The sequence below is a fragment of the Kogia breviceps genome, chromosome 11 (assembly GCF_026419965.1).
Source record: "Kogia breviceps isolate mKogBre1 chromosome 11, mKogBre1 haplotype 1, whole genome shotgun sequence".
In the NCBI taxonomy this organism is placed as follows: Eukaryota; Metazoa; Chordata; class Mammalia; order Artiodactyla; family Physeteridae; genus Kogia; species Kogia breviceps.
Window position 1 is genome coordinate 96,300,242 of NC_081320.1, and position 25,901 is coordinate 96,326,142.

The following is a 25,901-nucleotide window of genomic DNA, read 5'->3' on the forward strand; positions in this document are numbered from 1 at the left end:
TGGAGGGGCAGAGGAGCAGATCCTGGCCCACGGGCATCCTTGCCCTCCCCAAAGGCTCTGCAGCCTGCCCCTCTGCCAGCTGACCTGCGAGATTAAGGTCAGCACCCTTGGCTCTCTGGGCCCCTGCCTTATGTGCCCAGGGTCACGTGGCTTGTCAGTGGCCAGGCTGAGACTTGTACCTCTGCCTCTGTGTCTGAGGCCCACTGGGTGCAGTTCCAGGCTATGGGGTGGACCCCACGCTGACTCCTCGTTCACTCCCTCATTCTGAGCCTCTAATTCTGCCCCCCACCCCTTGTTTTTGGCCATGCCATGCAGCTTGTGGGATTCTCAGTTCCCGGGCCAGGGATCGAACCCAGGCCGTGGCAGTGAAAGCCTGGAATCCTAACCACCAGACCACCAGGGAACTCCCTAATTCTAAGCCCGGCCTGTACTGGCTCTGGGTAGGGGAAGGGGGAGGGCGACCAGAGGAAGTGAATTACGAGGTCAATACGAGGGAAGCAACGCTGTGGGTGAGGGGAGTATGGGGGCTGTAGGCAGTATCTGGGGAGGGGTGGGGACGGCTTTCTGGAGGAAGGGCCATTTGCATGGCGTCTTGGGAAACGCAGGTGTGTGGGCGTGCATGAAGTTCATGGAGGCCATTTCAGCCCAAGCTGGGGACAGGAGTAGGGTGGGTGCCCTACTGTGAAAGCCGACTGGGCCAGCTGACAGCCAGGGCCAGGGGCTCGGGTCCCGCTCCCACCCACCTGTAAGGAGCTGCAGGGCTGCCACCCAACACAGCCTCGCACACATCCCCAGAAGCCACTCACCTGCTGATACGGGGCCAGGCCAGATGCGCCGGGAGTCTGGTGCCAAGTCTCTGCACGGGTGGTGCCTGGGTATGTGTCTATGACACTGCCTTGTAGGGCAGACACATCCCCCAAACTAGACGCCCGAGTCCCACCAAGCCCTGTCTGCAGAGACCACACCACCGCCCCTCTACGCACACGCACACGCGCACGCACGCACGCACACACGCGCGCACGCACGCACACACGCGCGCACGCACGCACACACACACACAGTGAAAGGGGCACTGTCTGGGGGGTAAGATAATCTGACTAGTTCTGATTCTGCCACTGAGTTCCTGGGACCTGAGGGGCATGGCCGGTTGCTAGCGGAGTCCCCCCGGAGTGAGTGACGGGCCTGTGGGTTGGCCCTGCCCTTCCCTGGGCCGCTTTCCTCATCGCCTAAGACTCCCTAAAGCACCACCCTGACCCCCAGATCCACATCTTCCACATTCGGGTGGAAGCACTTGGGATGGTTATTTTAGGCCAACTTGCCTGGGTCGTGGGTGTCCTGACAGTTGGTTAAACATTATTCTGGGTGTGTCTGCGAGGGCGTTTCTGGGGGAGAAGAACATTTGGCTTAGTAGACTGAGTAAAGCAGAATGCCCGCCTCCGCCCCCGGCAACATGAGCAGCCTCAACCAGAGGGTTGACTAGACAAAAGGCTGAACTGAGCAGGGAGATTCGTCCTCTGCCTGCCGGTCTTGGGCTGGGATGTCGGTCTCCTGCCTTCAGATCCAGACTGGAACTAAAGCCATCGGCTCTCCTGGGTCTCCAGCTGGTAGATCTTGGTGTTCACTCAGCCCCCATAATCTTGTGAGCCAATTCCTTGCAATGAACCTTTCTCCCTTCCTGCCCCCGCCCCACCCCAGTATACATGTGTGCATACAGAGGGAGACACCCCCTTAGCTCTGTTTCGGGGGCGAACCCCGCTACAGTGGTCATTCCCATCTGTGCCTGATTCCTGGGCAGTGTCCCCTGTTCGTAGTACTGCAGCGCTCCCCGCCTCCCCTCAACAGGCAGCAAGCACTATTGATTTAGCCTCGGCCAGTTCTCCTTACATTTTGTAAAATACAAGCCCCTCTCTGGGAGGGGAGATTCCTCCAGGCCAGGCGGAGCTGACAAGGCACCATCCTGCTTCTCTGTAGCAAGCTGGGTCCACCCCCAGGTCACCTGGCCGCCCCCTCCCACCGCCCCCTCCCCCCCGGCGCTGCCCACGAAGGTCCAGCCTCAGGCAGTGCCACTGGCTGGAAAGTCACTTGCAGAAGGGCTCACCGTTTCTATTCAGAGGCTCCGAGTGGTAAAAGGTATTAAGATTACTAAAATCAGCAAAACAGCCAGGGTCCCTGACAGCCTGCTGTGGGTCAGGCTCCGAGCTACACGCTCGGCCCACTTACCTTGATCACCTACCTGTCTGCCCGCCGCACTGCTTCCACAGGTGAGACTCAGCGAGGTCGCGTGGCCCATGGGTGGATGTGCCAGACACTGGAACCAGAGCCCCAATCCTGTTCACCCTTCCCGGCGCCATGCCCCCTGGGGGGAGGGGGCCCTCATCAGCTGGGTGCATCCTGACTGGCCAGTCATCTTCAGCTCACACTCGTGGCCAAGGCACTGAGAAGTGGTGGGCAGGGAGCACAGGAGAGTTTTGGAAAGTTCTCCTCCCCTTTAAGGAAGAACAGAGGACAGGCTGCTTCTCGTCCTGCCTGCAGAAGGCTCCCGTGTCAGCTGCACTGCCCTGCACGGTGACAGCCCTGCGGGGACCCCGAGGATTCAAGTGCGAGGACAGAAGCTGCCTGTGAGGCCGGGGGCAGGGCTGTGCGGAAGCGGAAGGAACCTGGACATCCTTAGCCACGCCCCCCGGCTGCCGCATTAGTCTCGGCACATGGTGGAAACATCCTTGTGGTGGAAGCTCCCCTCTGCTGGGTTTTCTGCTTCTGAGACCAGAAGCGTCCTGATGGCCACAGGCTGAGAAACCTGGCCCGCCCTCACGGCCCCGTGCTGACACCCCTGATCTCCGCTCTGTCCTCGCTGGGGATGTGCGGTCCTGCGACCTTGCTGATTAAACCATGGGGCTGGCGGGGGAGCCGGGGGAGGGGGCGTGGATGCAGGCAGAAGCCTGACAGTCAAACCTGCCAAGAACTGTCGTCTTTCATTTCCACAAATATTTCTTGGCATTAGGCAGATATTGAAGAACAGGCTGCACAAGATTTATAGACACAGTAACGGCTACATGGATCCCGAAGGGGCCAAGTTTACAAATAGCAGCAGGACCTGCCGAATCCACCTGTTCGGGAGAGCGCGGAGGCCACGGCAGCAGAACGCGGGGGTCTCCCGATCCCGCACAAAACTCAGACAATGTCGTTTATTTGATCATTTTAATACAGGAAATGCCAGACCAATCAACAGGGAGGACAAACCTTACAGAGATGCTGCGTTCACTGCGCGGACGGGAGGGTCTCCACGGCCCTGGGCACGCATGCATGTCCTTTTGAAAAGGGCAAGTTGAGGGCATAAATACCACAAAATAACCAGGCTCGGAGGGATCACAGGCCACGAGGGAACCACGCTTCAAAGGCAATCAAGGCATTAAATACGGGACCTACACATTACATTTCACTTCACCATACGTATAACTTATATATTAAAAGGAGACCACAGTATATATACGTGCAAGCGGCTTTGGTCAGAGAAAACGAACGAGCTGGGTGGAGCCATGCACGGGGAGGGCTTGCCCGTCTACTCTCCCTCTGTTCTTGTCCCCATTTTCCCCAGAGTCACCTGCGATCACAAAAATCAATCAGCTGGCCTTGGTGCGATCTTAGAAAGTCCCACCGGGATCCCTGGGGTGTCCTCTGGGCTCCCTGCGGGCGGGGAGGTGCCCCAGAAGCGAGGACACCGTGAGCCCTGGGAGTAACCACATGCCAGGGAGTTCGCCCTGGAGGGACTGGGGAGGGGGCGGGAGGAGGCCAGGTGAGGAGGGAGGCGTGGCCACCAAGCCGGCAGGTGCGTGTCACCTGGCCGCCCCGGGAGAGCAGGAATGATTGAAGAGGCATCCACTTTTGCAAGCAAAGCTTAAACGCCAAGACAAGCCTGTGTTTCTCTGCACTGTCCAGACGCCGACCCCTTAGAACTGACTGGCGCTGCTGGGGTCACACTGTAACAACCGGACGATGGATGGGTCGCTCTTGGCACCTTTAATGAATTCTTCCAGGGACAATTTGCCTGCAGGAGGGAGAAATGGGAGTTAGGCAGCGCTCACCGTGGATCGCCCTTAGGAGAGCACAGGGACAGCTTCTGTGTCAGCGACGTCTCCTCTGGTCTGAGTCTGGAGCCCTCCTGAAGCTCGCCGCAGCCAGGCTCCACACACTTCCAGGGCATTTCTGGAAAAAACCTCTTTTGCTTTCAGTGCTCATTGCAAAGCACAGGGCACCTCCAAGGACGTACCCAGTACGGCAGCAGGCCGTGCCCGGTGGGGCAATTCAAACCCTTTTAGAAATAGCCCCACGCCTTATTTTACAAAGATGTGCCTTGTCCAGAAAGAACATGACATCTGCCTCTAAACCATAACTAACCCAGGGTCGAGAGGGCCAGGCCTGGGTGGGGACATACTTCTTGCCTCTGCGTTTGAGGCTCTGCAGCTGTAAAATGAAATAGAGCCATTTACCCCGGAGGACAGCAGTAAAGGGAATGTAGGAGCTGGAGGCCTGGCCCGGCACGCAAAGGGCCCACGGCTCTGCCGCCATGGGCCAGCTACCAGCCTCTCCGTGTCCCAGGGCCTTCCTCTGTGTGGTGGGATTGTGGGAACGCCCATCTCAAAGGGCCACCGGGAGGGTTAACTGGGAGGATGTGTTTGAGGGGTTCAGCCCACGCCTGGCCTGCAGGATGCACGCAGTTAGCGAGCTGCTGCCAGGAAGCCAGGCAGGGACCCCCTGCTTGCCCACTGCCGAGAGGGCCACCTCCTCCTGTGGGCCCCCAGCAGCGGGGGCAGCCAGGCTGGCCCCGAGGGAGACTAAACAGCCCCAGGCTAAGGGATGGATTGGGAAGGGAGGGGGCAGCCATCCCCTCGGCAGAAGAGAAGATCTCCGGGCCCCTCTGATGACGGAGAGGGGTTACTGGGTTCTGTTACTATTCATACGGTCGGTGGGGACTTTGCTCCGACGGCTCAGGATAAGAAGCTTCCGAAAGCGCCAGCCTCTCCTCCGGGCAGAAAGCAGGGCTGGCAAGGGGCTGGGGATCCCTGAGCACAGTCTGTCCTGCAGCCATCAGGGTGTTCCTGGTGCTTAGCCAGGCTCAGGTCACAGGAGGGGGTGCTTCAATGACATCTCTGCTTTCCTAGGGGGGCAGGGAAGGTGTGGGGCAGTGCCCGGAGGACGAGGGCCTAGCTCTGGCCCACCCCTGCTTCACCCTTCTCTCCTGCAACATCGCCTCTTCCACCCCTCCCCGAGCTCCGGGGACGCACGGACCCCGGGGTTCACAGGAGAAGCTCTGTCCCGGTGGGCACAGGCCCAAGTTCACAAACACCCTGGGAAGGTGCCCAGAGCGGGCCCTGAGGGGTCGGGGCAGAGGTGGACGGAGGGAGAGCCGGACGCTGTGCTAAGAGCTCTACTGGCTCCATCTCACTGAACCGTCAAAACCACAAGAGACTGAATTATTATCCCCATTTCACAGAGGAGTAAACCGAGGTTCAGAAAAGCCAAGATTGGTTGGAGCAGGTCTGTCGAACCCAAAGCCTGTGCTGCTACAGTGGAAGGCAGAAGACATGTTTTAAATTGGCCCAAAGGCAATGCCAGGCACGAGGCCGTCTTGTTTTACATTTGATGGATCATGTTTTGAAAACTGTTTCCTTGCAGATGGTGTACCTGCAGCCACGTCGCCCCTCCCCCTGCTGGCTCAGTCCTTGGCGCCATCTGCAAACCACACTTTAGGGTTTAGGAGCACTTTTCTGTGCATTCGCTTATTTTTAATCTCCAGCACAGCCCGGGGGTATTTTCTCCTTTTCTTTTCTAAACGCTGCACTTCTTTATCCTTCCAAAGCAAATCAAACCTGACTCTGGGACTGCACTTAACGCTGGCAAGAGGTGCGGATCCATCCAGTTTCATAGCTACCCTCCCCGGCAGGGACCCTGCCGAAGCTCACGGCCAGTGCGGAGAAGAAAACACAGGGCACGTCCTCACTGTATGGTCACCACCGCCCCTCCTGGACACGCCCCTCCTGCTGCGGTGTGGGCCCAGAGACCCTGGCGGAGCTGCTGCGGGCCAGCACATCCCGACAGAGTCCCTGGGGCCACTGAGGCTTGGGGGAGGGTTGACGGGGAGCAAAGGGACCCCCACCACCTGGGAGGCTTGACCCCAACCCCTCCAGGGCCCGGGTGCCAAGGGCACAGCTGCCTCTTCTCCCCGGGACGCACCCACAGGCCTACAGTCTCCCCGTTCTAGAAGCAAGGAGACTATGGTCACGGGGCAGGCTGCCGGCCCAGTGCCCTGACTCCGAACTCTGGCTCTCCCCTCAGCGCAGCTGCACTGGCCGGGCGGGGCCAGGAGTGGGCCAGGTGAGGCCTGAGAAGGTGCAGAGAAGGAGGAGAGGGTCCCAAACACATCTCTGCTCCCAGCAGTGGGGCACAGACACACAGGGGTCCTACCGTCATTGTTGGTGTCCATCTGCCTGAAGATCTTGTCCGTCCGTTTCTCCGGCGTGGACTCATCCTCGGGCATCCTCATCACGGAGGACACCATCTTGTAAATAGCCTGCAAAGGGGGACACAGACACATGTGCTCAGGGCTTCCGGGGTGGCCCCGGGTGGATGGGGCACAGGCGTGAGCTTCCGCCCAGCCCACGGCAGGACCAGGGGTCAGGATGCTCACAGCTTCAGGACCCTTCCCCAGCTGGCATGTTCCCTGCTACGCCCAGTACCGTGGATGCATGTCACAGACAGCATGTGAGCAAAAGGAAGCCAGACTCACTTACGTGAAGTTCAAGAACAGGCAAAACAACCCACTTTGACAGCTATAAGCCGGGGGGGGGGGTCTCCGGGGGCGGGAGGTGGGGCAGCTCTGGGAATGCTACCTCACAGAGCGCGGTGGTGACACAGGTGCACACGTGCACAGCCCATCACTCGGCACACGTAGCCACAAACATTTGACTATGGGATTGCTGTACCTGAGTTAAGAGCAAAAAAGACAGCCTACAGGGAAAGCCACATAACTAGCCCCAGAAAGGCCAGCGCCAGGGCAGATGGGTCTCTCCAGCAGGACCAACAACCCCAGGACACTGCCGTCCAAGGGCTCAGCACCCTTGCCAGCCGTTTCTGTGTGTCTGTCCAAGGGGCCCGGCCCAGTGTTTTTTTTGTTGTTGTTGTTGGTGGTGGTGGTTGTGTGTGTGTGTGTGTGTGTGTGTGTGTGTGTGTGTGTCCAGGGGGCGTGATGAGGCCAGTGACCAGCAGCTTATCAGAGTAACTCGTGAGGGGGAGGGGCTGTGCCACTGTGGGTTTCTGTGCGGAGATGGCTTCACTGAGAGTCTCATTCCTGAAACAACACACCAAGGACAGCAGAGGTCTGAGAGCTGTAGCATCTTAAAAAGCAGGTTTACAAAAAACAAAACCAAAAAGGAATGATCCCAAGTGAGACTTCTGGTATCTGTTATACTCTCTCCTCCTTGGCCCCTCTCCATTTGCCGAGGAGGGTGGAGGTGGCCAGGCCTCACAACACGGCCAGTGTGTCTTTCAGGGCCTCTTGGGACAGGACCCCCTCAGCTGAGAGAGGCAGGCACTTGTGTGGAGGAGGCAGAGCCAGGACCCTTCCGGGCCTCTGGTGGGCTCTGAAGTACTTAGAACCCAGCCTGTTTTGATGAAGGTATAGCGGCCGGGCTTCCCGCTCAGCAGGCCAAGGAGCCACCTGCAGGTGCCACGGGAAGGGTCTCAGAGTTTGGGAACTTGGTCTGGGGGCCTAGCAGCCAGATCCCGTTTGGACAGGCATGGGGACCCCCGCTGTCCTGCTGTGTCTCTAAGTCTTGGCCCGGCCAGTCTGCTCGGCCAGGGACAGGGGCGCGTTCGGGCCAGCTTGTGGGCCGGGACAGATGGCTCCTGAGAAGATTTCTTCCTTCTGCCACAGCGCTTGTCACCAAGAGCCAGGAGCGACAGCTGAAGCACAGTCCCCTGAACCTGTGCTGATTTATTCTCACTGTGCGAAAACCACCCATTTAGGAAATAGGTTGGTCACTCCTCAGGCCACTTGCTGCTGGTCTAGGAGTTCGTGAGTTTGGTACCCTCTGTTTGTGGCTTAGCCCGGAAGCTCCTGCCATGCGGAGGGCATCTCCTCTGAGGAATTCTAGAGCTGAGCCTCCCAGGCTCCAGGAGTGGGAGTGCAGGGAGGCACCCCGGGGGCGGCAGCTCTGCGCCTCTCTACCCACGCACCTAGGAAGCTGGGGAGGTGAACGAAACACTGTGTCTTTCTGGAAAGCAGCTTCCCCTGCCAGAGCTGTTGGCTGGAGTCGAGGAGAAGAGGTCTCTGAAGTGCTTTCTGACCTGGAGCTTATTCTGTGACCACTAATGTTTCAGGTTTGCTTTACAACTGCACGTTCCTGGGGACATGACAAACTGTTTGTTCTCTTATTCAAAGACACGGGGACTCGAACAGGTCTTGGCAGGTGGCTTCTGCAAGTGTCAAGGGTCCTCTCAATTACTGTAATTCTCTCTGAATTACTATAGTTCAGCTCTGTTAACTCTCTGGAAATCACGGTCCCCCACCCAGCCTCAGATTTTGTGAAATGCAGAGAATGACACCTCCATCCCCCGCTCCGCCCACCCCACCCCCGCCCCACCAGGGTCGGGAAGGCCACAAGTCATCAAAGGGCTTAGGCCAGGCCTGATGGATGGCCAGTGGTCCGTAAACAATGGCTCTTTTCATCACTTTCTGCAAGGACCCGCCAGTCCAGTGACAACTGGTCACTTTCAAAAGTGCACGAGGAAGGGGCTGGCAGCCACCCAGCTGCGAAGCGCTGAAGGCGCGGGGAGAACAGGAGCGCCGTCCGAGTGGGCGGGGCCTCGGGGACCCCGCCCCCACCCCCCCCCCACCCCCCGCGGCTGCGCTCCGCCAGCCCCTCCCTCCGGGGCGCACCTGCACGATCTCCAGCATCTCGCTGCGGCTGATGTAGCCGTTGCCGTCCAGGTCGTACATGCTGAAGGCCCACTTGAGCTTCTGCTCCAGCTTGCCCCGCGAGGTCACGCTCAGCGCGATGATGAACTCCCGGAAGTCGATGGTGCCGTCGCCGTTGGTGTCGAAGGTGCGGAAGACGTGCTCTGCGAACTTGGAAGCGTCGCCGTAGGGGAAGAAGTTGGCGTAGATCTTCTTGAACTCGTCCACGGTCAGGTGGCCGGTGGGGCAGTCCTTGAGGAAGCCCTTGTACCACTCCTGCAGCTCGTGGTCCGTGAACTCCGTGTTCTCCCGCAGGTCCTGCAGCACCTCGGGCCGCAGCTTGCTGTTCTGCTTGCCCATGGCGGCCGGCGGCGACACCTGCAAGACAGGGGCCCGGGCGGGGGCCATCAGGGCCGGGGAGGGCTCCCCACAGCCTCCAACCACCGAGCGGGGCGGAGAAACGTCCCCCGCGTGTCCCTCACCAAGGGCTGGAGAGGCCCGCCCCCGGCCCTCCCCGCGATGCAATGCCTCAGCCCTCCTAGGACCCCTGCGGGGAGGCGGGCCCTGCGTCTATGTCCCACTAGGAAGGCCAGGATGCTCCCGTGGAGTCAGGACAGGCCACCTCGCGCTGCAAGGCATATCCTGACTTGCAGAATGTGGAAAGGTGGAAAAAACTGCCACTCGAAATCAATGGAATGAGGCGTCTATCAAGTGCCCAGCAGGGGCTGTACAAGACTGGAGGATGAAACCCTTACTCTCATCACCCTCAGCAGCTTCAGGCAAAACTGTCACGCTGACTGCACCCCACACCCTGTGTTCTGAGCAGTTCTTTTCTTGTTCGGGCACCATGTTCTGATTTCAGCCTTAGAACAGGCATCCAGAAGCCCTTAAGGAGTCCCTCTTGCTTGTTTTTGCCTCGGAGAAGCCCTCTGGTTGGGAGTGGGGGGCAGGGCTGGATCTAGAACTAGCACCAAGAGTACATGAATGCCTCTAAGGTTGGTAGTGACGTCTCAGGCACCTGCGGGCATGCAGAAGCGTGCCCCCCAACGAGGTTTTCCACAAGACCCATCCGCAAGACTGACCCTGGGGTGATACTCTTACTAGACATTAATACAGCTTTCACCTCGCCACCTCATTTTATCTTCTGATTTTTCACAGTAACACTAGTACATGGCTTACTCATTTTCGAAGCATATAGAATAGAAAATAAAAACAAAAGGTTTTCCACCCTCGTCCCAGAGGTAACCACCTTGAACTGCTTCTTAACATTTATGAATGCTAAACATGAAGTACTGAACCCCCATTACTAAATATCATCAATATAGTTCACATACTTTCCCTGGCACTTCCTTCTTCTTCTTTGTCTCCTCCCAGGTTTTATTAGTTTCATACATATATGTCATTGTTTTTACTTGTTATCTTTACGACTTGAAATTGTATGAAATTTAAATTGATATAAATTTAAATTATAGAGAAGTTCCTTTTCTAACCCCCAGGGAGGGGGATTTGGGAATACCTTTCAAAATTACAAACACGTTCCCTTCGACGCAGCAACCCCACTTCTAGGAACAAATCTAAAGATGCTCCCACCCATGCAAATAGCCTGTGTACACGGCCAATTCCTGCACGTTGTCTGTAATAATAAACAACCCAGGCGTCTGTCGTTACTAACTGATGTGAAATAATCATCAAGATCTATTTTTAAGTGAAAAGAAAATGTGCAGAACAGCACATAGAGTTTGCTACCGTTTGTGGAAGAAAAAAAAAAAGAAAATATATGTGCGTGTTTGTATGTTTGAAATGACTTCTTGGGAAATGATAACACTGGCTACAGAAAGAGAGACGACTGATAGACAAGGGTCGGTCAAACGGAGACTTTTTTTTTAGTTTAGTTTTCACTGAAGTATAGTTGATTTTCTTTCTTTCTTTTTTTTAAATGTTTTTTGGATCATTTATTCTTTTACAACAAACATATTCTCTTTTAATAAATATCCCTGTACCATTACTTTCTGTTTTTATTATTATATATATTTTTTATACAAACGGAGACTTTTTGGTGTAAATCTTTTTGTAATTTCAAATGTTGAACTCTTGTGTATATTTTTAATTCAAAAAAATAAACACGCAAGAATCCTCTATTTCTTGCTTGAGCAACTGGACCCGGATCTCTCTCTCCCTGTACGATCAAGCTACTGACCCCCTCTCCGCCCCTAACCTCTCCACCTCCCTTCCACATCAGCTCCTGTCGTGCGTGGGAACCACTATTTGTACATCGTCACGGTTTACAATCTCTACTTTCTGCTTCACCTACAGGTTGATCTAACGAGTGGAAACCAGCAAATCTCTAGTAACTAGGGTGTCAGTTTCCACTGGCCCCCAGCAGCCCCACTCCCCCGCCCCAGGGCTCCCAGACTTGACTTAAGACACCCCGCAGACCGCACACTTCCACCTCCGCGGTTCCTGCACTAAAAAGGCTAACCTTCAGTCGTTTACTCAGTTCAGCTGCTCTCAAGGCTTTGTATCTTCCACACGCCTCTTAATTGTGACAGTCTCCTAGCCAGTGTCTGGAGGGTGTGGAGAGGAGTGGTTTGTCTTAGGTGTCTCTCCCTCAGCTTCCCATGCTGCTTCAAAGGCAGCATCCACGGGCAGAAAGGGCTGCAACGCGCATCTGTCCCTCCCCGCTCCTCACTCCTTCAGCTGAGACCTGAGGCCCTTCTTCCAGCACCGTGTGCCCACGTGTCCGTAGGGGTGGGCGGAGCAGGCCGGCTGCTGTCATGGACCGAACTGCCCCCGCCCCAAGTTCACCCGCTGAAGTCCTAACCCTGGGACCTCAGAATGTGGCTGTATTTGGCGACAGGGCCCCCTTAAAGAGGTAATTAAGATAAATGAGGTCATACGGGTGAGGCCTAATCCAATCTGACTGGTACCCTTGAAAGAGAAGCTTGGGACGCAGACACACAGAGGGAAGGCCATGTGCGGACACGGGGAGGAGGTGGCCGTCTTCAGGCCAAGGAGAGAGGCCTCGGAAGGGGCCAAACCAGCCGACACCTTGATCTTGGACTTGCAGCCTCCAGAAGCGAGAGAGAGTAAGTTTCTGTTTTTGAAGCTGTCCAGTCTGTGGTGCTTTGATGCAGCAGCTCTGGGGCCCTAAGACAGCTGCTCCGAGAACTGACCTGATACCGTGCGGCATCGCCGTCCGTGAGGCAGAACCCCGTGCCAGGCACCGTGAGGTTCCCAAAGCTTTGACTCCTCATCTGCCAGCATCGGGGACGATCGGAAGAAGGTCCACGGACTGTGGGACACTTGTTTTCATCAGACACCTTTGCCTGTATTCGTCCCACTTCACCAGGGAGGAAACAGACCCGGAGGCTCTGGCGGCAAAGCCAGCCCTCGGACCGGGTCGTCTGGCCCCCTGTCCCACATCTTGCTGGGGGCAGCCAGGGGAGGCGGGGCCAGGGGAGGGCACCCTGGTCATGAGCGTGGCCTTCCCGGCCGCCTTCAGTAGTTAGTGATACATCCTTTTCCCGATTAGCATTCCTGCACTTTTCATTGTGGAAACAACCCGCTTTCTGTGAAGCTCTGGGCTCTGGGAGCTCAGGGCTGGTCCTTCGACATCTTCTTCATTTTTTTTTTTTTTTTTTTTTGCTGTGCCGCATGGCTTGCAGGATTTTAGTTCCCTGAGCAGGGACGGAACCCAGGCCCGGGTAGTGAAAGTGCTGAGTCCTAACCACTGGACCACCAGGGAATTCCCACGGTCGGGCCTTTTAGAATCCGTTCACCTCAGTGAAGACCAAACCACTGCTCGGAACGACGGTATCAACCGGCCTCAGAATGTGTCTGTGATCTGTGTTCTTTCTGATCCCACACAAATGCCAACTCCTAACACCTCCTCCACCCAACGTAACGAATGTTTATGGAAAGGAAGGGACCATATCAGGGAGCATGGCAAGTACGGCCAACACAACCGCTAGAAGGTGACAGCCGAGGGCTCCGAGGTCTGCCCGGGGCGCTTCGGCTTCGCCAGCCCTCCTCACGTGTCCCCGCAGGCAGGCGCGTGGGGCTGCAGGATCCCAGCGGCCCCCTGGGCCCGGCGCAGAACAGATGTCTGTGTTGGTTGAGTGGGCCTTCCCGCTGCAGTGCTCGCGCTGGCTGTGTACACACACAGGCAAAACCTGCTGACTCTGAGGCAGGGTGGTTTCTGGCAAAGCTGGCATTCCAGCAGAGCCTGGGTGTGCTCCCCTTTGGGGGATGCAATGCAAGGGGTCCTTCCTGAGAGTTCTGGGGGCTCACGGGATGGGGAGAGGGGAGAAGGTAGGACTCTGGGACAGACATATCAGGCCTGGGCCCTGCCTCTGAAGAGCTCATCAAGGCCAGAGCATGTAGGATGCGGGTGAGTCACTCACACTGGTCCATTTTAGCATCAAAACCCCCCACTGCAGCCACAATTCACCAAGCTGGGCCAGGCACTGTGCAGACCATTTCACAAATGGTGAAACTGGGGCCCGGGGGTGTCAAGTAACTTTCCCAGGGTCCCACAGCTGCTGGAGCTGGGATGTGACCAGGAGTCCATTTGAGCTTGACCACGGGGCTCTACGATTGACCCTGAACCCTGGGAGATGGGCAGGGCCGGTCTGGCATTCCCAGCTGTACAGAGAGGGAAAGGAAGGCTGGGAGAAATTGAGGGATGGGTCCAGGAAGCAGAAAAGATAAGTTTTACTTTGGGGGAAAACTATCAAGAAATCGTGGGTGGAAAAACATGTTTTCCGGCCACTGTCTTGAGGGTTGAGCTAGTAAAATCTGGGGCTGTCAAAATCAGGGCTGATGGAAGACCACATTTTTGAGAATGATGTCGCAGGAATCCATCACTGGTTTTCCAGTGTCCTTTAGGGAGACCCCACGGCTTTCAAGTAGGGTACCCACCTCTGTTGATTTCTTGACCATGCCCAGTCAGCTGAATTAAAGGACTGACTTATAGCATTGCCGTTTTAAAAGTCAGTAACATTAATTTTGCTACAGAAAGTTCAAGACAACTCCAAGGATGTTGAAGCCATCCTGGGGTACCAGGCAAGAATCCAGAGTTGGGGAGAGGGCTTATGTGTGTAGAAATTCCCTAAGAGCCCAAGCTGAATTTAGAGGAAGAGAGTTCTGGAGATTACTGGTCACACAACAGTGTGAATGTACTTAACACAACTGAACTGAACACTTACAAATGGCTAAGTTGGTCAATTTTATGTTATGTATATTTTACCACAAATTTTAAAACCGGGGGTGGGGTGGCAGGTGGTATAAGGAGCACAGTGTTCTTTGGGCCCCTCTGTGGTCTGATGGTCTAGGACCCCTGGGTCTGGAGGTCCCAGGTCGAAGAATCCTGTGTCCCTATTGAGATCCAGAAGCCTCTCATGACAAGGGCTGACTCCCCACCCCCCCCAAGAAAGGCAATGGAATCAGGGAAGGTGATACAGCGTCCTCTGAAAGAGTCCGGAAACTCGCTGCCTACAAATCCTGTGCGCCTCATCACATCCTGGCACCTGAGTAATTGTGCAAATGCTTGTGGCGCACACGTGTCCACCAGCCGGTGCTCTGCCCGCAAAACCCTCAGCCCAGGAGTGCAGGCCGCCCTCGCCCTCGGCGTGTCCTCTGGGTCTGGCTCCAGGCTGGGTGCACAGGCTGTGCGCAGTATACTCCGGTCCACGGGGTCCTCTGAATGCCTGGGGACATAGGTCCTGGTTCTCACTCCAGGCTGCTTATGGCATACGGATGGGGCATAATAAGTGACACGAAGGAGGGGGCGGGGGAAGGTCCAAGCTCCGAGGAGGAATCCTTCATTCCCACGTGGAGCGGAGGCAGTCTGCCTATAGGAAGGTGGCACGAATGACAAGGACTTTAAGAGCCACTGGAGGCTCGACTCCCACAGGCCACCTCTAGGGCGCACACGGCGGGTTCCAGGCCCTGCAGGCGGGGGTCACGACTGACCGGACCAGGAGCAGGCAAGGGCATCTCCGTCACCTGCGACTTAGAGACAAAGAACTGAGGCTTCTGCGAGGCGCGAGCTTGTCTGTGACAGGCGGGGCTTCCAGCTGGCGACCACCTCCTCTGCCTCCTCGCCATTAAACTTCTCGGCAGACAGTTTCACCCGATGGCCTTCCCACTGTGGCTCTCATGAAGCCATGAAGTGGGGCCCATGAATGGCATAAAAAGCCCCCCGGCACTCCCCATCGCCTCCCGGATCAGCCTGCGTGTGCTTTCCAAAGGCCCGGGTGAAATATTTCTAAAGAACCTCATTTCAGCACTCTGTCTCGGAGGCTCTTGGACCGAAGCAGGCAGCCTCAGGGGAACGTGGGGGACGGTGGAACGCTGCACCCCAGTGACCCCTCTGTTACTAATGAAGCCAATGGACCAATCTTATTGACGGCCAGCTGGCCGGGAAGACGGCTGACAAAACGCAAGCCTTCCTGCAAAGACAAAGCCACCACTCCCATTTCCCAGCAGAAATGGCCCCCTGGCCCTGTCGTCAGGCAAACCCCCCTGCTTTCATTTACCAGAAAATCTTACTTTCGTCTACAGTGAAAGATGGGGTGAAGAACGGATGTGCCAGGGGAGGACAACTGATTCAAGGTCAGAGCCACCTCTTACTGGGCTTAAAAAGCTTCACGACCAAGCAGGGGTTGGATCCGACAAACAACACCCTTCTGAGGGCATCGAAGACGACATTTTAATTCACAGTAATGGAAAAATGGGGGAGGGAGTTAATGTAGCGCTAACAGCCATCTCTGTGGTTCTCAGTTACTCTGTTACTGTTCTTAATGTGTTAAATTGTAAAGAACAAAAAAAGTAAACATGTAACTGGGGGCCCTATGAAAATATTTAACGCAAAGTCTGTATTGCCTGCAAATGAAAGCCTTTCTAATGGCGTCGTTCCTATCAGCTGCCCCGCGAGGCTCCTGGAGCCGAGGGCGCGGTTGTCCCATTAATCACAGCTCAACGCCTGCTGCCGGCGTGGGTAGACGTTTCATCCCATTGCTCTCCAACGCTTTCATCACCTCAGATCTCCAAAGCTTGCTGTGCCAACCAGACTCAGAAACACTTGCGGGAAGAGGATGGGAGAGGTGGGAGGAACCAACTCCCCATAAAAGGCCAAAGGCTGGAGGGGCGGCTGCAGTGAATTTGCACTTCAAGGGAGTGGAGGGCTCATTTGAGACAGTGCTTGTTCTGTCTGGCAGAACAGGACACGGTGGGTGGGGTGGGGTACGGGCGGGGGGCGGGGCGGGAGGGGCAGGAGAAAAACGGCCGGTTTGTGTTGTTTCTCATGCAGCACCAGCCCTGGGTCTTTCTCCTGATGACTCATGGACAAACGCTCCTCCTGTGGCTGAGCCCGGGGCCTAGGGGGAAAAGAGGCTGACTGCATTTGTGTCCTTCTTTCCTCCCAGTATGCAGCTGGGAAGCAAGCCGCCTGCTGCCTGGGCTTCTAGGGCAGCTTCTCTGAGGAGGGGCCAGTCCTGTCCCAAGAGCTCTGCGACAACTGCCGGGACGCGGTGCAGGGGTAGCTCCGGCTGCAGTGCGGTTGGGTGGACGCTAGAGGGCGCAGTCGGGCAGGCTCCCCAGGACCTGAGCTGGAGACCCCGCCTCCCAGCTTTCCGACCCCGCCCCTGCCACGCCCCCTCCACCTCGCGGGTGCCTCAGTTTTTCCATCTGTAAGCTGCATTTGTCCAATATAGTAACCACAGTGGCTACTGAGCACTTCAAATGTGGCCAATCTGAATTCATATAAGTGCCCTAGGCGTAAAATTCTCACTGGATTTTGAAGACTTAATACAGGGGAAAAATATTTCATTAATAATTTTTCGGGACTTCCCTGGTGGCGCAGTGGTTAAGAATGCGTCTGCCAAGGCAGGGTACACGGGTTCAAGCCCTGGTCCGGGAAGATCCCACATGCCGTGGAGAAACTAAGCCCGTGAGCCACAACTACTGAGCCTGCGTACTAGAGCCCACAAGCCACAACTACTGAACAAGCCCGCACGCCTAGAGCCCGTGCTCCACAACAAGAGAAGCCACGGCAATGAGAAGACCACACACCACAACAAAGAGTAGCCCCCGCTCGCCGCAACTAGAGAAAGCCCATGAGCAGCAACAAAGACCCAACGCAGCCAAAAATCAACTAATTAATTAATTAAAAAATAATTCTTCTATCCTGATTACATGTGAAATGATAACATTTGAGATATAGTAGATTAATCATTTTGGTAACATTAATCTCACCTGTTTCTTTTTACTTTTTTAAGGTGGTTACCAGAAAAGTTAAAATTACATATGTAGGTGACTTGCGTTGTCTATCTAGTGGTTGCTCAGCACTGGGTAGATCCTTGGGGCGCGGTTTACGGGGCTACCAAGTTCCTTAGCATCCTGTTTACAGACCCACTGCTAACTGCGACCCAGCTGGGAGAGGTGGCCTGTGTTTATTTCACTCCTTGGTGCCCTTGAAAGATAAGGGTGTTTGCATTTCATAATTACATGTGAGTCCCACAAGTTTCTATTTTCGGCAGCTTCAAGAACTTTGCCGGAGGCCAGCTGCAAGGAAGACCCAGGTCTGGCCCTGGCTAAGGTGTAAGGCCAGGGGGAGGGGCTGCAGAAAGGGGGTGCCCTTCCTCCTCTTCTGAGGGAGAACACAAAAGCCCCAGGTGAGATCTAGGGCAAGAGGGGGTTAGTAACACCTCTGGAGCCGGTGGCTACAGGGTGTACCTAGATCCAAATTCAGCCCACGGACCTCGGGGAGCCCTTTTCCAGAGGCTTCCTGAAAAACTGTTGCATCACAGCTTCCCATGCTGGATGGGCTCCAGGCAATGACCATGGTTGAGAAATCCAACTGAAAGTCCTCCTGACTTCTGTACCCACCCCAGCAGTTTAAAATCCCACAACTCCCCAAAGCTTTAAAAATATGTAAAAGAGGGGCTTCCTTGGTGGTGCAGTGGTGGAGAGTCTGCCTGCTAATGCGGGGGACACGGGTTCGGGCCCTGGTCTGGGGGGATCCCACATGCCACGGAGCGACTGGGCCCGTGAACCACAACTACTGAGCCCGCGCGTCTGGACCCTGTGCTCTGCAACAAGAGAGGCTGCAATAGTGAGAGGCCCGCGCACGGCGATGAAGAGTGGCCCCCGCTCACCGCAACTAGAGAGAGCCCTCACACAGAAACGAAGACCCAACACAGCCAAAAATAAAAACAAAGGCCTTAAAAAAAAAAAAATATATATATATATATATATATATATATATATATATATATACACACATATATAAAAGAAAGGATGGAAGGAGGGAGAGAGGGAGGAGAGGAAAAGAGAGAGGAAGGAAGAAGGAAGGAAAAGAGGCAGGCCGGCCAAGCAAGGCAGAGAAATCTCCTCCTTATCTTGAGCCATCCTCTCCTTCCACTTTCCTGAGGTTGACATGCCCTAAATGAGGCAGGGGAAAAGGAAGAGGTGGAGAAAAGGAAAGGAAAGTCCCCAAGAGGAGAGGATGTCCTTTCCCTTGCAGAAACCGCTAACACAACAGGAATAGAAACTGTGGGTAGCTTTCCCTGAATACACTGTGCCTGAAATCACCAGGTCAACCATGTGTCTGCTCCTCTCAGCCACCCAGCAAACTCCTACTCATCCACCAAAGCCCAGGTCAAATGTCACTTACTCACGGATGCATTTCCCAACCCCTCTACAGCTGCTCTTCCTTTTGCATTCCAATACCATTTTTAAACCTATTTCTATTATGACCTCAACTTTTAGTACATCGTTTACTAATGGTTTTCCCTCATTAGACTGTGAGCTCCTTTAGAAAAGAGGCTACCTCACTCATGCTAGTAGGAAAACCTGTTAGCATGTTCTAGCGCCAAGGCCTTTGCATTTGCAGTTCCCTCCACCTGGTCTGCCCTCTCCCTCAGTATGTGCAAAGTGCACTCCCTCGATGTTCACATCTTTGCTCGAGTCTTCTTGGGGGCACATCCTCCAAAGAGCCCATCTCAAGCAGCGGATGCTGCTTACCCACCCTTACCCCGCCCCCTTTTCGTGGCCACTCCTACTACCTGGCACTGTACTGACACTCGGTTGACTCCCTGCTTGTGCTCACCATTACATCCCCACACTGTGCAGAACAGGGCCTGGCACACAACTAGGCTCAGTAACAATATCTGAATAATGGTTGCGTGTCCAAGGGCTTAGCGCGGCGTCCGAGTGAACGAACAGATGAACGAGTGAATGGGTTTCTTCTAGGAGCCTCTTGTTCTGACAGTGTGTGACTCTTCCAGTAACAGGCAAGTGGGAAGCAACATCAGGGATTAGGATGACAAAGTGCTCTCTTGCTCAGGTTTGAAGCTCCATGAGGGGACATTCTGTAATCCAGACTTGGTGTTCTGGAAAGTTCCATTTATCGGCACAGGACCAGCTGCAGCAGAGTAGAGGTCCATTCACCAAACTGGTGCCATCTCCTCCCTCCAGCAGTGAACACACCCCCAATTATGTGGTCCTCCGCCACGGGGGCTTACTCTGCCCTCCAGCTGAGATCTCTCAATTGAGTGGTGCAGCCTCACCCTGGAGCCAAGGTCACTGCTACTTGAATCTTCAGGGGACGAGCGCTTTGAACTGCTTCCCCAGTGGAGGAAGGCAGGTTAGTGGATCAGACGTAAATGAGCCTCTGGGGAAAGAACAAGACAGGGAAGGGAAGGGGAAATGCCCGAGGGGATGAGCCTCCCTCGACAGACTCTGACGATGCAACAGGAAAAGGACTAGAGGCAATGCCGAAACTGCCACGCGTGTCCGGCCACAGGTGAGTCCCATGTTTCTACAGAGGGTGCCGGATGCCAGGCCAGGAGCAGGGCCCGCAGCACCTGGTGAGAGGGGGGCCTGAGCGAGCCAGGTGGGAATACAGGTGTGCAGTCCTGGCCACAGAGCCCGGGGCTTCCTCTGCCCCACCTGGAGCCTTAGTGCCTTGCTTTGAAGGCAAATTTGACGCTTACGGTGGCACAGCCCCAAATGCCAGGCTGGAGCGGGGAGGGAAATTTGTCCCCTTTGGCCCACAAATGTTCCCGAGGCCCACTCTGTGCCGGGCATGGGGATGAGCAAGACACAGAGACCCTTCCCAGGTGCCCCCAGCTCACCCACGATACGGGTAACGTGTAGAACGAGGCTGACTTACGAGGGTCCGGGAGTGCCGGAGCCGAGCCAGCCCGTCCCCCGTGAGACGGCGGGGAGGTCTGACAGCGCAGGTCTGAGCCAGGCTTAAAGGCTCAAGAGTTCTCCGGGTGGGCGGACGAAGGCGACAGCGTGTGCCAGGGCAAGGAGGCCCAGAGAGGACCCACCCAGTGCCACCGAGGCTGGGACGTGAGCACCGAGCATGACTGCGGAAGAAGGCCAAAAACGCAATGCCGATTGCAGAGGAGATGGTCAAGGGGGCAACCGGAAGGGCTGGAACCGGGGGGTGTGGGTGCCCCCCAACCCTCCCCAGAAAGAGCCCATGCCCCAGGAGAAGGCTCAGAATGAACCTGGTCCAGGACTCGAGACGCTGTCACTGCTCTACGGAACGATCAAAGCTCCCAGGTTGAAACGAACAAACCTATGAGTCACAGAGCATCACCTCAGGGACCCAGAGCCGGCCGCAGGCTGAGTGCCCTTTCGCAGGAAACCTAAGAGGCCACGGCAGGCTGGACACCGTCGGCTGAAGACAGGAAGCCGTGTGAGATTTCAGAAGCCACTCCCTCCACTCCCAGCCCCGCCATAGATCTGCTCCCCCCTCGGTCAGCCCTGGCGGGGGACAGAGCTGGCACAGGGGCCGCCCCCTCGGCCGGCTTATTGTGCACGGGGCTGTGGGACGCCGGCCCCCGCACACCTTGGAGTAAACTCCTCCCGGCCGCTCGGGGTGGCCTGTGCAGACGGAGCCCGCGTGGGAAAGGCCCTCAGAGTGAGCCTGCAATTCCGCCCTGATGCTCCCGGCCGCCCGCGAGCCGCAGTCCTTCCCCGAGGCCACGTGCCCCCAGCAGGAGAGGAACCGAGGCCCGGCCGCTGAGCCAGCGCCCAGCACGCAGCGGCTGGACAGGCGGCTCTCGGGGGGCAAGGGGCTACTCGCTGGGCTCTCGTCAGGCAGTCCCCCGTCTCAGGGCTCCAGACTAAGCCTCTGATGCTCCTCTGTAAAGGGGACCGAGTGCCAGCCTCGGGGGCTGCAGTCAGGATGCGGACTGTGTACAGGAGGGACCCCCACGGGATGCTAAACGGCCAGCCTGAGTCTCCTCCCAGGACCCGCTTCTCCACCTCTTGGTCTTGGCTGTCTGTCTCTGAGCTCCTCTGGGCCTCAGTTTCTTTGGCGGTAAAAACGGGAATAATGGTCCCAACCTGTTGGAGTCACAGTGTCATCGTGAGGAGAAAGGGAAACGCAGGCCGTGAAAGGGCTTGGACAAATTTAAGCATCAGACAAACATACGGAGGTTGCATCACAGCTTTTACGATAAAAGACATGCTTGATGCGCTCGATCACAGCACCAAACAGAGGCGGGCTGGGCGGCCGGCGGCTGCGGGCGGCCCCACGCCTTCCGGCTGACCCTCTCCCTTGCATGCCGACACAGTGGCATTAGACCCTGGGCCACACGCGGGGTGAGCAGCGGGCCTGGGATCCCAGCGGCCCAATACACCCAGCGGGGGCAGGGCCAGTGAAAAGCCGACTCCTGTTCTTCAGAGAGAAAAGGAGGGGGGAAACCCAGTCCCTCCACAGCCGCGGAGCCTTGGGCTCACATTGCCCAAGGCAGGTCCGGCTCCAGCCCGAGGCCCCGGGGATCAGCGCGACGCAGACACCACGAACCCCCACCCCGAGGAGGTGAAGGGCCCCCTCCAACAGCGAGGCGTCTCCTGTGGCTTCTAACTGGTTCAGGTCCACTTGAACGGGCAGGAGGATCCCGTTTACCGCGGGACAGGCTCCCCGAAGGACAGGGAGCTTCGCAGATACTGAAGGAGAAGGAGCCCAGAGCAGCCCCTGCGCTCCCGGGAGGCCGGCCGCTCAGATCTGTGCTGGACGGAGCGGCCCTCGGTGGACCTGTGACACACCACACACACACACACACACACACACACACACCCTACTGCACGCACCACACGCACCTCACACACACACACACCTCACACACACACGCACCTCACACGCACACACACCTCACACCCACACGCACACACACACCTCTCACACACACACCTCACACGCACACGCACACACACCTCACACGCACACGCACACGCACCACACGCACACACACACCTCTCTCTCACACACACACACCTCACACGCAATACCCACAGACACGCACATACATGTACACCACACCCATCACACACACACCACAGCAGACCACGTATCACGCCCTACGCACACACCCCACACACCGTACCCATCGCACGCACAGCACGCCCCTTTCCTCCACACTGGTGTGGCCCCCACCACTGACTGTCTGAAAGCCTTGGTCTGCGCTCTGGCTCCTGGTACTGGGACGGAAATCAGACGCAGGCCTGGCGGTGCAGCGGGCGGTGCTCTCGGGGTGAAGGCCCTTCCTGCACACCGGCGTACGCGATGAGCAGCATTTCACTCCTGGGAATTCAGTTATCGCAGAGAAAATAGTATGGGCCGTGCTTATCATTCCTGCCCTCGTGCCGCCTGTATTTTATACACCTGCTAAACTCGCAGATATTTTAGGCACCAGCAGGACCTGAAGACGGGACATGGGAGCCGTGCCGGAGCCAGGCTCTGCGGGGGCGGAGGGCCGAGTGGGCCTCCAAGCTGCCATCCGGGGAACGTCCACCCAGTGGAGAAGGGTCGGAGCAGCGTTCCAGGAGAGAAGTCAGCGTTCCGGGCAGCGTGAGGGTGTGAACGTGTGTGGTGTGGCTGGAAGAACAGGGCCGGGCGGGTGGGCGGGGAGCCCAGGCGGCACCTCCACTTCAAACACTCACAGGCCCGAGCTTCTGGGGAGACCACCGCCAGCAAGTGCCCGTCCGGGCCGCACAGCTGGGCCTGCTACCTCTCCAGGCACCTTCCTGGGCAATGACTGGCCTAGCAATGCAACAGTAGTGAACAGCGTAGAACAGCGTGGAACAGTACAGAGTAGTAGAGGGCACGGAGGAACAAAAGGGCAAATGCAGGGTGGGGGCTCCCCTGGTGGCGCAGTGGTTGAGAGTCCGCCTGCCGATGCAGGGGACACTGGTTCGTGCCCCGGTCCGGGAGGATCCCATATGCGGTGGAGCGGCTGGGCCCGTGAGCTATGGCCGCTGAGCCTGCGTGTCCAGAGCCTGTGCTCCGCCACGGGAGAGGCCACAACAGTGAGAGGCCCGCGTACCAAAAAAAAAAAAAAAAAAAAAAAATGCAGGGTGGGGAGGGGAGAGGCAGCTGGGGAAAGAAGGAAAAAACACCATCAAAGGCTAGGAATTCAGGCTAATTACAAATTTGAACTGCCCTTCGGGTAGTCTGAGTCCAAAAATACCTGAAAAAATGCCTCTGAGTTCTTTTTCAGGCAAAGGGTAAAGACTGGAACGTCAGAGAGCTGTGAGGTAGATGACAGGCGTCTGCAGTGAGCGGAAAGGAATCCGTTGTTATTAGCACAGCCGCCCCGACGAGAGGCCTGGGCGAGCTTGGGTAAGTCACGGGTCTCACGGCTTCACTTTCCTCACCTAAAGAATAAGAGTTTGGCCAATGCGGTCCCCGGGCACGTGCCACTCTAAAAGCCGTCCTGCAGTCTGTCCCCAGTGGAGGAGGCCTCCGCAGCACCGGAGAAGCTTGCCCACTTGGCTGGAGTGTGTGTGTCCGTCTTCCCGGGATCCCTGGGAAAAGACCCGGTCCCTTTTTTCCCAGCAGGTGGTAGAAAGCTAATTTCTGCCAGGTTCCTGCCTGAGTGATGACTCAATGCTCAATCCACGGGCCCTGAACGAACCCTTTGCAAATGTTGAATTCCTGTGCCCCAGACGACTGAGGTTTGGTCACATTCTATGATGTCTTGGGTAGAAACAGAAGAAATGTCATTATGAACATTAGACTTGAGGTGTCTTCGAGAACCACGGGGCCCCCCTGGGGTTTTGTGCCGGTTGACACAGGGCTCCGACCTCAGGGCAGGGTCCACTCTGCGAGGTGCTGCCCACGGCTGAGCCCCTGGAGGGCTGGCTTCCGCCGAACGCCGCCTGGCTTCACTTAAGTGCGGTTCAGCACACCAATCCTCATCTTTTGTGTGTGTTTTTTGAAACTTGGAAGAAAACTTCCAGGGAATCATCTCATCTGCTATTTGATTCATGTTTAATGTCTTTGGAGAGAAATAAAAACAGTTAAGTCCTTCTTCCTAAAAGTGGCATCAGCCCGGCCAAGACACGCAAATGGTGAGGTGCCAGCTGCCCCTTGGTGGGCCCAGGGCTACGGTCTTGAGCTGTCATCGGAGACGGTATTTATAATCAGAGTGAAGGCAGCTCATGAACGTTGCCCTTTGCCATTTTTAGTCTTTAAATCACAGCACCAGAAGCACAAACTCACACGGAAAGTGCCAATCAACACAGATGAACTGAGCACCTACTGAGTGGGAACCACTGGGATACACAAAAGTGCAAGGTGCCCCCAAAGCTCCTCCGGTCTAGCTGGGAAGGAAGGAAGGCGTGGAAGGCGTGAATTCCTCCTTCCTTTTCTACTCCGAGTTAGTTCCTACTCTAGCTTAACTCAGAGACAGCACGGTGCTGGAGGTGTGTGGGGAGGGAGGGAGGCCGCGGAAGGGGTGCAGAAGGGGAAGGAAGGAAGGTGTCATTCCAGGCCAGGGCCCAGGGGTCCTTCCCCGACCCTCTTCCCCAAAGACATAGAGCTGAGTTCCAGTTACTCAGGGCGCGGCTAGGAATAATCCACAGCCAGTTAGCACAGCACCTCGCGCGCACACACACACACACACCACGGACGCATAATTGGTGAGAGGAAGCAAGGAAGAGGAAGAGAGGCCGGCGACGAGGGCGCCCCTGGCGGGCAGCCCCAGCTCCCCCGCGGGCCCAGCAGTTCAGTGCACCTGTAGCTGCGGAGCGCCGTCCAGCTTGCCCGAGAGCCCGCCTTCCTGGCTCTCCGGGTATCCAAATTGTCCGTCAGAGGCCTTCTCACCCAGATGTTCTGCGACATCAGTGGAAGAGCCAGTTTCCTGGAGACCCTCTGAGGTCCTAGGAACAGCCACCAGAGCTATGGTAAGCATGCCCCAGGGGTATTTCTAATCTAAAAGTGTGCACCTGGGGTCTGACAAACCCAAGAAAATTTGAGGGGTCCACAGGAGAGAAAAATGTGAAATCTGGGCTGTCTCAGAAATCACGGCCATGGGCCTGGGACCGTGCCGGGTGCCTTGGGAGGTGAAGTGAGGAGGAGGGCATGGGCTCGACGGGAGAGGTGGGCGACTGGGGGGGAAGAGCCGAGTGGGCTCAGACCTGGCTCAGGGGCCCCACCAGGGGCCAACAGGCAGCGAGACCTCGGCGACACTGCTTGATCCTTCATTTGTTCCTTATGAAGCCTCCCTCTCTGTCCCACGCCTTGGGCGCTGAGCAAAGACTGGCCAGCAGGTGCCCTTCCTTTTGCCCCGCCTTTCTTCTCATGCAGAAACCTACCCAGGGCAGAAGCTCAGGGAGGCCGAAGACGGCGATTCCCTTGCCTGGGGCTGGCCGTCCTGCAGACAGGCCAGGACAACGGCCCCCACCCCTCCACTGACTGCGCGGCGGGTGAGAATGCTGAGCCAAGTGGTACGTACCACCGTGTGTGCGTGTGGGCGCGCACGTGTGAGCACGCGTTAGCCCACGACGCTCGTCTTGCAGGACCTGCCCCTGCGGTTGAGGATGGAAGGAGATGCCCACAGGAAGTGATACTGCCAAGTCATGGCTAGTTACTCTACAAATAACCCTCAATTCCTTTCGTGGTGCCCCGCCTCAAAACCACAGC

The 25,901-nt window shown here is 56.5% G+C and overlaps 1 protein-coding gene across 3 annotated transcripts in view; it reads right to left on the bottom strand.

Annotated features, from left to right (window-relative positions):
- Window positions 1–3,184: 3,184 nt before the first annotated feature.
- Window positions 3,185–25,901, bottom strand: part of HPCAL1 (hippocalcin like 1) — a 112,192-nt gene continuing 89,475 nt past the window's right edge. For all 3 annotated transcript variants that reach the window (XM_059078423.2, XM_059078422.2, XM_067008155.1), the window contains 3 exons: window positions 8,936–9,331; window positions 6,463–6,568; window positions 3,185–4,045 (listed from right to left, as the gene is read on the bottom strand). In XM_059078423.2, coding sequence (XP_058934406.1) covers window positions 3,948–4,045; window positions 6,463–6,568; window positions 8,936–9,313 — 582 coding nt within the window. In that variant the 5' untranslated portion in view covers window positions 9,314–9,331 and the 3' untranslated portion in view covers window positions 3,185–3,947. The remainder of the gene's footprint in view (window positions 4,046–6,462; window positions 6,569–8,935; window positions 9,332–25,901) is intronic.